Genomic DNA, 12,725 nt, shown 5'->3' with positions numbered 1-12,725 from the left:
TAGCACTGCCACTAAATCAAATCTGACATTGACCACTTATTAACTGTGCAAGTCTCTTCAGCTGTAATAAATCTTTTGCAGACCCATACAAAATCTGTCTCAGTTGGGTGCCCATACATACAGGTGTAGGGGTCACAAATACACGCAAACTGCCACATGGGCTTTGCTAAGTGAAAGGCAGATTTATTTGCAGCTAATAGTGTTGCTAATTTTCCTCATAAATGTCCCACACATGTTTATCTATCTTAAAGAGCAGTTTCATAGTCATTGATCCAAAGGGAGTCAATAGAACTAAAAATATTAAATTACACTTTCCTCCTGTCACGTTTGTTTTCATTTTGATGTCGCCTGCAGCCTGCACCTCAATCTCCCAAAAATATTTTATGAAACCAACCACTGAGAAAATTAAGATTGAAACACTGGCCACAAGTCACAGAAATAAAATGCGATTTGAGATTTAAGGAATTGGAAAGAGTTTATCGTAATTTACACTGGAAAACAGCCTCATATTTCCCTAAAAATCCATGCAGCATTAATTTCTATGGCATTGTACTTTAACTCCAGTGGGACTTGTACATCACTATAACATAAAGTAATGGGTTCCACTTAGTACAAGCATGCCACAGCTTTACAGTTTTTGCAAGTGTAATATATAGGCATGGCTGATGAGCCAAACTCTCCATATATTTTTCGCACTACAAGATTAACTAGCTGAAATATTTAGCTCTACATTTTAGGACTTTGAATTTATTTATACCTGTAAAACATGGCAAAATATTTCTGGCAGTTATAGGAAGTAAAAAAAAAAAATAATTTACCTTCCCTGGCATTATAAACTGCTCCCACTTCATTTCTACTTCCTTTTCTCTATTGATTCTTTTTAATGATGTTTTACAGCCACCAGGATCTCTGGTTTAAAGAAATAGAGTGTGGTTAGTTTAACATCTTCTAGCTTACCTGACATGCTAACAATATATATACATCATACAATTTACCAAGCTTAGAAAGAATGGTACAAAAATGTAAATATCCTAGAGCTTGAATATAATTTATGTGGATTAAAATTTACAATTTTATAAGACTGTATAGTTGAACTGCAACAGATTGCCACTTACAATATATCATGTAGCACCCTGATCTTTAGACAGGGTTTCTCCTAAATTTAGCTGCCAGGCGTAGTTACCTTGGCTCATTGTTAGGGATCAATTGAGATCACCTTAAGTCTGGAATTGCTTCACTTCTCTCTTCTGCCGCTAGGTGGCCAGGTACCTGGGGACATTAGATAAGACAAGGGCAGAGCAAGGACAGATTAGGAGTATATGGGGTATCTCAGCCAATTGGCAGGGGTTTTGTTAAATTTCTTAGCCTGCTGGGAGACCCTATATGTTTGGGTGGAGTCAGGTGATCATTGTTCTGTGCCACCTGGACCGCTGTCTGGGTGGACATGTGTTGTATTGCCGGGCTGCTAGGCCCAGAGTTTGGGCCTATCCCGGGCACATCTGGCTGCTAGGCTGTCTGAGGGCTTATCCAGAAGCAAGAAAGCAGCATAGGGTTGGGATTGCGGCTTGCAGACCAACCAGAAGTAACAGTTTTGCCAGCCGGAGAACCTGTCGTGGATGGAGGTAGAGCAGAAGATGTCGCCATTAAGGGAACAACCACCTTATTACCAGTGACTACAGTGAGTAGCTGAAGCAAGTACTGGAGCAGTAGTCTCACCAACTGGGGATGGTGAAGAATTGGGAAACTTCAGCAGGTGTCAAGCCAGGAACCCAGCCAGTGGAGGTGATGCTTGCAGAGCAGCCTTGTGTGTCAAGCCAGAGACCGAGCAGGCCATTGGAGTGAAGCTTGAGAAGTATCTGGGGTGCCAAGCTAGGGACTCAGCAGAGAAACGGGGGTGACACTTGAGGAACATACTTAAGTGAAGATTGGAAGAGCTCAAGGGATTCCGTGGCAGTGAATATAAAAGTCTAGTGAGAGAGAATGGGAGCTCAGTGGGTTGAGAACCTACAAGAAGTGACTGTAGAGAAAGTAAAGGAGTTTGTTACAATGTATGTTAGGAACTGTTATAAGACAGTTGCCATAAGAGATAGCATTTCTACACATGCAGATGTGGTGTCTTGCTAGATGCCTTTTCCTGCATGGCTGTCTACCTGTAGAAGTCTCAGAGTCTGACAATTAACATTGCAACTACCCAAGGGTGTCCTGGCCCTAAGCTCTCTCATAAAGTTCTGTTCAAGAGAAATAAAATCTCTTTGCATTCAAGAAGTGTCTGGCGCCCATGAATTTTGCATTACACCCACTATGTCATACAACCCACTCTATAAGGAAGGATGTCAGCAGCTCTTGGCTCTGGAGGTTCTCATTAGACTAAAGGAGGCCTGGGATCTTGCTACACTCACAAAAGTGATTACACCCCTCACATTTTCGTAAATATTTTACTATATCTTTTCATGTGACAACACTGAAGAAATTACACATTGCTACAATGTAAAGTAGTGAGTGTACAGCTTGTATAACAGTGTAAATTTGCTGCCCCCTCAAAATAACTCAAGACACAGCCATGTCTAAACCGCAGGCAACAAAAGTGAGTACACCCCTAAGTTAAAATGTCCAAATTGGGCACTTTTGCCCCGTACACACGAGAGGGATTAAGTCTGACAGACCTCCAAAGGAGTTCCGCCGGAGTTTCGACGGAGTTCCGACGGAGTTCTGGCGGACTTTTCGACCGAACGGACTTGACCACACACCATCACACCAAACTCCGACGGAGTCGAACGTGATGACGTACGACTGGATTCGACGTAGGAAGTTCATAGACAGTAGCCAATAGCTGCCCTAGCGTCGGTTTTAGTCCGTCGGAGTAGCACACACACGAGCAAATTTTTCGAAGGGGACCGGGTCCGGCGGAGTTCCGTCGGGAAAATTTGAAGCATGCTTCATTTCTAAAGTCCGTCAGACTTTTGCGAAGCTAAAGTCCGTTGCAGCCCACACACGATCGGATAGTCTGACGGACTCGGTCCGTCGGAGTTTGGATGTCGAAAAGTCCGCTCGTGTGTACGGGGCATAAGTGTCAATATTTTGTGTGACCACCATTATTTTGCAGAACAGCCTTAACCCTCTTGGGCATGGAGTACACTAAAGCTTCACAGGTTGCCACTGGAGTCCTCTTCCACTCCTCCATGACGACATCGTGGAGCTGGTGGATGTTAGAGACCTTGCGCTCCTCCACCTTCCGTTTGAGGATGCCCCACACATGCTCAATAGGATTTAGGTCTGGAGACATCCTTGTCCAGTCCAACACCTTTACCCTCATCTTCTTTAGCAAGGCAGTGGTCACCTTGGAGATTTGTTTGGGGTTGCTATCATGTTGGAATACTGTGGGATGGAGCGGGTCTCCTGATGAGGAACTACACACAAGGTGCAGGTGAAGTGCAGTGTGACACCTGTGTTTGTCCCACACTCCCGCATGCACTACAGCTCCAGTACAGAAATTCTATACTGCAACTACAGATGCTCTGTGTAACAGAAGAAGGATGCCTTCCTGGCTGTGACTGCCCCAGGTAAACAAAACTCTACCGCCAAGCTTTTTACTAGCGCTCTGTAGCCAATCAGGGCTTCTTGTGGGAATAGGTAGAATTGTAATTGCCCTGTTGTGCTTGATCTGTACTCTGAAGACCTCAAAAGGGGGGCAGGTTAGTTCTTCTCAATCTCAGGAATGTGAGTAGAGACAGTCTGACTTACAGCTTCAAGAATGTAGGGAGTTCCAGTGTGCAGCCAAGTGTAGACAGCACTGTGTCAGCTTTAACCCTTGCCAGGCTGAACAGAAATTAGTGCAATGTCTTAGCAAATGATGTCTCATATTTCTGGGGACAGTGTGCAAGAGAGAGAAGGCAATGTGTAGAGGGAGGAGGATGTGGGCTAGTGTGTACATGGAGGGGGAATTATGTGTCATGTGTATAGGGGGGGCTAGTGTATACAGAGAGAGATGTGGTGATCTGTGTAGGGAGGGGGGTAATGTGCTTAGAAGGGGTAGTGCCTCCCAACCATCCCAAATTTGTTAGGGTTGTCTCTGGATTTAAACTAAATCCAGGCTGAATCCTAGCGGTGATAGCTCATGTTCTGGCAAGAACAGGGGGGGGGGAATAGCATGCTATCATGGAAGAGGGTGTCAGTGGGCTGCTTCAGTGTCCTTGTAACATGGAGGGGTTAATAAACACTATCATTGTCCAGTAATGCAGCACACAGAGGTAATAACACCGCCATTGATCGTCATGGGGAGGTATGTTTAACCACTTTCTGCCCGGCCTATAGCATAATGACAGCCGGGCAGTGGTTCAGTTATCCTGCCTGGATCGCATATGACGTCTTTCAGGATAACTGCTCACGGTCTGACACAGCGCTGCACCGATCTTGGTAAAGAGCCTCTGATGGAGGCTCTTTACTAGGGATGGACGAACGGTGCAGCCCGAGCATAAGTTTGGGCCGAACTTTGGTTGTTTGGATGTTTTTATTTTTTAATAAAAGACTTGTCCCAAGATGTGTCTTGTGTTTTTCTTTTTTACATTTTGACACTTTTTTGTGAAATGGTACGGTTACAATGTACCCATTACCATTTCAAACAGGGGGGCTGGAATCTGGGGCTTCCAGATGGAGAAAGTGTGGGGGTAACAGCAATCAAATTTGTTCATATAGGAAATAGTTATTTTTGACCAGCTTGGCCCAAACTATTTGAAGTCACCATAAACATGGAATTAGGCTTTTACTCCTCCACTGTAGGAATAGTGTGGCTTGCTATTTCACCTCCTTCCAGCCTACAGGAATGGCCATCAGGGTATGAACTGTCAGAGGACCAGGTGGATGCCAGGTTCGGAAGGGAGGCCCAGAGCATTGGCGGCTACCTTAAGCTTGGATAGGACAGAGTATGTGAGCTTGATCACCATCAGGAGGACATCTGTATGATAGGCTATCCTTATTTGTTTAATACTTGATGGCTGTCACAGGTGTTTGCTGCCGCCAGCAGAGTTTTGCTTCAAACGGAACTGCATACACAAGGCTGTATATAACATACTCCCTACTCCTGCACTATTTATGGTATATTGTACAACAGATATTGGCTGCTTAGTGGTCACTGTTACTGACGTTCTCCAAGTTAGGGCCGGTTCACACAGCGATGCGCGGCGAGGCGTCTCCGACTTGCCTCGCCGCGACCTGCACGGACCTCAGCGGCGACTTGCAGAGGACTTCTGCATAGAAGTCAATGCAAGTCGCCCCCGAAGTCGCCCCGAAGTAGTACAGGAACCTTTTTTCTGAGTCGGAGCGACTCGAGTCGCTCCTCTCAGAACGGTTCCATAGCACTGAATGGGGGCGACTTGCGGGAGCGAGGCGAGGCGAGCCGTGTCGCCTCGCCTCGCGTCGCAGTGTGAACCGGCCCTTAGGCTGTGTGCATAAAAGCATATGTAATGGTAGAGTTTCATCATTTACAAGTCAATGCTCTGAGGTTTGCATGTGTCTGCTACACTCCTGTTTGTTGCACAGTAATTGAAGCATTTTTTGGGGTACAAAGACTGTGGCACATGTTGCCGTGTACATAGTGGGTAGGGTGAAGTTTTAAGCCCCTCTCATTATTAGCACAATTTTGCCAAACCCACAATTTGTCACAGCAAAGCAAGCACGCTGCCTTATTACTGCCCCCCCCCCCCCCAGGAAAAAAAATATCTACAGCCCTGCGGAGAACTAATGCAGCTGTTTCACTGATATGGAAATCAACTATTGATAATGCACTTCCTAACTTTCCAATTTAGGTCAGACAGCTTAGAATAGCCAATAAGGGGCCTTTGTTGTGTGCCAGACCCATCACTAATAAAAGACAGTGTTCCCAGCAGCTATTTTTCCCTGTATGTTGATGTAGATAGGAGGACTTGACAATGTGTGATTAGGGAGAGATAGTTGTGATATACAGTGCTTTACAGTGCTATATACAGTGATATAATTGGTGCTGTATTATAATAACTTTTCAGAGAGGGATAGTTGCTGCTATACAGTGCTGTATTGTGCTACTCTGCTGTGAACTGTGTTCACAGTGCATAGACCCAACAATTCTTTCTACCACTACTTTTGTGTGTGTTAGCAATAACATCAGTCGCTGTTTAACTGTTATCCCTGACCTGCAGTCTATTTTTTGTGTGTGCAATAATACATTCTAATTTATTGTGGCTATTGTCTCTGAAATAATAAACTACAATTTATATTTTAACTTGGCTTATCTCTCGCTTTTACATAAATCAAGGTGCTTACATACTGCCCATCTACTGTACAACATGTGTGGCTATTGTGTATAAAATAATACACTTTATTTGAAGATAAAACCCTCCTCATCTATCCATTTTATATTGCAGCATAATCAAGCTGCTTAAATACTGTCCAATCACTGCAATATACTGTATGTGGCTATTGTATTTCAAATAAAACACTAATGTTTATTATAGGATAAAACCTTGTCTCACCCTTTTAAAATGTGGCCTAACCAAGCTACTTACATACTATCCAGTCACTGAACAATATTTGTGGCCATTGTCTCTCAGGTAATACACTGTACTTTTACTGGCATACAAAACTTGTCTTATCTCTTTCAATTTACTTCCTAATAAATTGCTCATTCATGTCCGGACACTAACCAATTTCTAGCAAACATACACCTAAATTCTATATTTTGTATTTTTTAGGATAATTAAGGACACAGGAATTGTGGAAAGGGGTTTGGGGAATGTGGGGTTGTGGTATGGAAGTGTTTTTGTGTACTGTGTTTTATTAAACTTCCAAGAAAATACAGAGTGGTACTTCAAAAAAGAAGCTTCCAATCTATACTATTATCTGAAACAATTTTGCCACTGTTCAATTGGTTGTGTTGCTTTAGTTTTTTTAGTTTTTTTGTAGAGTACACTTTCCTATAGCTTTTTTTCGGCCCAAACTTATGCTCGGCCTGCACCGTTCGTCCATCCCTAGTAAAGAGCCTCCATCAGAGGCTCTTTACCAAGATCGGTGTAGCGCTGTGTCAGACCGTGAGCAGTTATCCTGAAAGACGTCATATGCGATCCAGGCAGGATAACTGAACCACCACCCGGCTGTCATTATGCTATAGGCCGGGCGGAAAGTGGTTAAACATACCTCCCCATGACGATCAATGGCGGTGTTATTACCTCTGTGTGCTGCATTACTGGACAATGGCAGTGTTTATTAACCCCTCCATGTCACAAGGACACTGAAGCAGCCCACTGACACCCTCTTCCATGATAGCATGCTATTCCCCCCCCCCCCTGTTCTTGCCAGAACATGAGCTATCACCGCTAGGATTCAGCCTGGATTTAGTTTAAATCCAGAGACAACCCTAACAAATTTGGGATGGTTGGGAGGCACTACCCCTTCTAAGCACATTACCCCCCTCCCTACACACATCACCACATCTTTCTCTGTATACACTAGCCCCCCCTATACACATGACACATGACTAAATGACACGACCAGGAATAATGACCTGTTGTGAGGATTACAATGGATTGGTTATCCTTTTTAATGGCGGTGTATATAAGGAAGGAGGTGACGGGCTCTATCACATGATTCCTGATGACGTCAGACCAGTGTTAATTTTGGCAGCAAATTTTGTTTTTTAGTCTTAGGACTAAAAGGGCATTTTAGATTTAGTCCCATTTTAGTCTTGTTTAATTGTTTTAGTTTTAATCATATTTAGTCGCCTAAATCTCCAGTACATTTTAGTCGACTAAAACTAATTTTAGTCATCTAAAATCTAACGGGTGTAATTAAATTGTAATGCATTAGTTAACATTTCTCTACAATTTCCAAACTCGTATACTGCTGGAGTGAAAAATCGAATATGTTATTATTTATGGTATTGAGGTATGAACATGCACTATAGAACAGTGTTAATTTTAAAGTCAAATTTCAATTTAGTTTTAGTCTTAGCGTTTTGACTAAAATGGCATTTTAGTTTTAGTCCCATTTTTTGTCTTTAGACTAAAAGGGCATTTTAGTTTTAGATATTTTTTAGTAATCTCAATTGTATTAGTTTTAGTCCTATTTTATTGGATTAAAATAGTATTTGACTAAATTAAGACTGCGTCAGACTGCTCTGATTGCAGATGAAATGCGTAGGATCCCGTGATATGTGCCATGTCACTTCTGCCATTGTTTGGAACGCAGGTGGAATGTGGACGGCGTCCCTGTTTTTTTCATGAGCTGCTGTTGTTTTAGCATTAATTTTTTTAAAGATACTACACCATGAGGAGTTTTATTCTTTCTTCCTGATATATACAAAACACGCATGTGGCGGTCGTGAAATTCCTGAGCTGCTGCTATCTGGAGAGTATCTGTTTACTGGTGTTGACTACTTGTAATGGGTGTCAATCCCGTCTGGTGAGTAGGATACTTACCTAGAAGTTGGTGGAAGGATTTGCACATTTGAAGATAACACAATCAAATTTGCTTGATGATCAGCAGACTGCAGTAGCACTTTATGAGAACAATTCGTTTTTTGGTGGTGGTTATTGGACTTTCAATATTGTATATAATAATTTCACATTTATTATATTATTACATTTGTATGTTAGTGCGGTATGTAATCACTATTCTTTTCTTTACATAATTATTTGAATGTCTGAAGAATTGTACCTTATATTCCAGCAGGTGGATACAGGTCGCATCAGGCCAGACTGCTCTGTTAAAGATTCTAACAGCCAATGGAGGGCACAGAGCTGACGAAACAAGGATTCCCTGGAAAAGAATCAGAGACATATGACATACTATACATATTGAATACATGTTTTTAAGCAGCATAATATAATGAAGAATGGCACACTGTTGGAAATTTGTTTTTAACAGATACAATGTAAATGAATGCATTCCATGACGAACATAAACTTAAATTAGTGGTGTTTTCCATGTGTTTTAAAATGACATGGTAATTCATGAAAGATTAGATGTACCAGTATAAACTAATAGGAGGTCGTATTGTCCAATCTTAACCCCTCTCGTCTGCATTTTTGATGGCAACAGTTCATGTTCCTTTAACTATATGAATCATGCCTAAAGATGGAGCATTGCAAAAATATAAGCCCATTTTAACAGTAGGAGCTGGAGCTGAGTTTTTAACCTGCCATACTGTGGCACGATGTGACAGCAGAGGTGGGTAACAGCTATACAAACTGGTTAAATTTACTCCCCACCCAAAATACAAAATAAGAGTTCTCGTTTATATAGAAAAATATAAAACCCATTCTTTTCTTTTGGGTCTGATGCATATCTATAAGCTGCAGTTTACTGCAAAAGGGAAAATATATGGGCCCATTAACACATACATGTGCGTTACCATGCAACACACACACAACAATGTGAATCCAGCATCAGAGTGCCCTTTAATTCATGGAAGTACATGTGCAGCTGCAAGCAGTACGCTATAAATATAAAACATTCTGCATGTACTTACTGTATATTAAAGAGGAACTTGTGTAAAAAACTCTAATGCCTCATACACACGGTCGGATTTTCCGACAGAAAATGTTCAATGGGAGCCTTTTGTCAGAAATTCCGACCATGTGTAGGCTCAATCGGACAGTCTCCATCAGAATTTCTGTCGCACAAAATTTGAGCTCTCAAATTTTCTGATAACAAAATCCATTTGCGCGAGCTCTGATCCTGTGTACCCAATTCCGTCACAAAAAGTGCCATGCGTGCTCGGAATCAAGCAGAAGAGCAGCACTGGCTATTGAACTTAATTTTTCTCAGTTCGTCATATGTGTTGTACATCACCGCGTTCTTGACGTTCGGAATTTCCGACCAACTTTGTGTGACCGTGTGTATGCAAGACAAGTTTGAGCCAACATCCGTCGGAAAAAAGTCATGGGATTTTGTTGTCGGAATGTCTGATCGTGTGTATGTGGCATTACACCATTAGGCTTAAAGGAGAAGTCCAGCCTGAGCTTGTTTGACTGGGCTTCTCCTATGGGTCACAAGAGTGCATATAGTTTTGCACTCCTGTGACCCATTTTCAGCAGAGAGCACCCACCTATAGAATAGGAACTGAAATCTGCTGAACTCTGAAAGTGGAAGAGTGAGAGGCTGTATTACAAGTAATCACTACTGTCACAGTACTGTACCCAAATCTCCAAAAAAAAAAAAGTTATGAATTTTATTGAAATTCATTATGTTTTGTTTCATATATTTGTTGTCTAGTGAATTTAAAATTTTCGGAATGATTCGAATTTGAATCGGTCAAAAAATTATTGATTAATTCAATTCAAATTTTGTGTCAAAAATAGCTGATTGTTAAGGAGTGGGCTGGGAAGCTGCTGCATTCTTAACCATTTCAGTAAGATTTACCCACTTCCTGACTAGGCCATTTTTTGCGATATGGCGCTGCGTCGTTTTAACTGACAATTGAGCGGTCATGCGACGCTGTATCCAAACAAAATTGACATCCTTTTTCCCACAAATAGAGCTTTCTTTTGGTGGTATTTGATCACCTCTGTGGGTTTTGAAAAAAAAAAAGCAATTTTTTTTTACGTTTTGTTATAATACATATCCCCCAAAAATATCTAAAAAAAATTATTTCTTCCTCAGTTTAGGCTAATATGTATTCTACATATTTTTGGTAAAAAGAAAATCACAATAAGCGCATGTTGATTGCTTTGCATGAAAGTTATAGTATCTACAAAATAGGGGAAAGATTTATGGCATTTTTATTTTTGTTACTAGTAATGGCGGTGATCGGTGATTTTATCGGGACTGTGACATTGCAGCGGAAAGACCGGACACTTTTGACACTATTTTGGGATCATTGACGTTTATATAGCGATCAGTGCTAAAAATAGCCACTGATTACTGTATAGGGAGAGTCATTGGTTGCTAACCCCTTGCCGACCGCTGCCGTCAATCGACGGGCAACCGCCCACCGTCAATCGATTGACGGCGGCAGAATGGCACTCCTGCGCGAATCACCGTAGCTCTACAGCGGGAGCTTTAAGGAGTATAGGGGGCCTGCATGCCCGCCGTGTGACATAGGAGCCACTGCGCGTGGCTGGTGGGGGCGATGGCTGACAGCTACCAGCGATTGCTCCTGAGAAGGACAGAACGGAGATCTGTCAATGTAAACAGACAGATCTCCATTCTGTCAGGGGTGAGGAGACTGATCTGTTGATCCTACTGCTTAGGAACAACAATCGGTCTCCTCCCTCAGGCAGTCCCACCCCCCCCACAGTTAGAAACACTCCCTAGGACACACATTTAACCCCTTGATCGGCCCCTAGTGTTTCCCTGTCAGTGAAATGCCTGGGGGAGGAGACCGATTGTTGTTCCTAAGCAGTAGGATCAACAGATCAGTCTCCTCACCCCTGACAGAACGGAGATCTGTCTGTTTGCATTGACAGATCTCCGTTCTGTCCTTCTCAGGAGCAATCGCTGGTAGCCGTCAGCCATCGCCCCCACCAGCCACGCGCAGTGGCTCCTATGTCACACGGCGGGCATGCGGGCCCCCTATACTCCTTAAAGCGCCCGCTGTAAAGCTACGGCGATTCGCGCAGGAGTGGCATTCTGCCGGCGGCAATCGATTGACAGTGGGCGGTTGGCCGTCGATTGATGGCGGCGGTCGGCAAGGGGTTAACAACCAATGACTCATCAGCTGTCAGCAGACTTCCCTGCTGAGAGCTTAAATGTAAACAACAGAATGCCAGCAATAGAAAATTCTGAAAAAAAACAGCGTGGGGTCCCCCCCAATCCATATCAGGCACTGGTGATCTGGTGCACCCGACCCCTTGTGACTTCAACGACCCAGCATGCCTTTATTGATGATGTTACAAGAAGGGCGGGCTACCCATGACGTTGCTGAGTGGCCCCACCCCTTAGATATATAAGTAATGTTAGATAGAGGAGCATGCAGATGTTGTGAGCCTTCAATGAGACTGGAGACAGAGATTCATAATTCGGGGAAAATTGTTTTTGATTTTTTAATAAAGAACTTGTCAAAAACTTGTTTTTACTCACTTTTTACACTTTCCCGGGGAGGTACTATACACCCCATACTCATTCACATAAGGGGGCGGGATCTGGGGGCCCCCTTGTTCCAAAGGCAGTTTTTTTAACATTTGACCAGCAGCAGAGGACTAGAAGCTCCTCCTGCTTATGTTTCCCTGCAGACAGGCTGGGAAAGATCTGGGTCATGTGACAGCTGTACATCCATTAGGAAAACGGTACTTACTTTTTTTATTAACCCCTTCCCACTGGCTGTCTTCCGGTCCTTCAAGGGTTCTAAATGCTGGGAGGCAGAGGTGGGCATTCGGATCATGTGACCGATGTGATTGGCTATCACAGTGGTCACATGATCGGAAAGCTCCTGATCCCTAGTATGCATTGGGAGCTTTCTGTTAACCATCGGCTACCGTGCTGGGAGAAAGCAGGGAGCTCCCGCTCAGAACAGTAAGTGGTTTACACAGGGCTGCATATATGCGGAAGCTCAGTGCGAAGGCCCACGCGCCGAGAGACCGCACATATGTGTACGGCCGGTGGGAATAGGTTAAAATAATTACAGTGCAGAAATAGAGGAGACAATGTAAATTACAGTGTGTGTTTAGTATCACTAAAGTATTTCTCTGTATTAGATTATCCCCTAATAAAATAAAGATTGATTGTAAGTATTTGTATGCCACTTACTTTCATAAACT

General features: G+C 43.0%; 1 protein-coding gene across 2 annotated transcripts in view; it reads right to left on the bottom strand.

Moving 5' to 3' along the window:
- Positions 1 to 12,725, bottom strand: part of CCDC60 (coiled-coil domain containing 60) — a 315,694-nt gene that overhangs the window by 75,997 nt on the left and 226,972 nt on the right. For both annotated transcript variants that reach the window (XM_077462079.1, XM_077462080.1), the window contains exons 7-8: positions 8,683 to 8,784; positions 819 to 909 (exon numbers count right to left, since the gene is read on the bottom strand). In XM_077462079.1, coding sequence (XP_077318205.1) covers positions 819 to 909; positions 8,683 to 8,784 — 193 coding nt within the window. The remainder of the gene's footprint in view (positions 1 to 818; positions 910 to 8,682; positions 8,785 to 12,725) is intronic.

This window comes from Lithobates pipiens, unplaced genomic scaffold, assembly GCF_037356315.1.
Source record: "Lithobates pipiens isolate NorthernLeopardFrog02 unplaced genomic scaffold, aLitPip1_a1.2 Scaffold_3, whole genome shotgun sequence".
NCBI lineage: Eukaryota > Metazoa > Chordata > Amphibia > Anura > Ranidae > Lithobates > Lithobates pipiens.
This window is presented reverse-complemented; position numbering and strand designations above follow the sequence as displayed.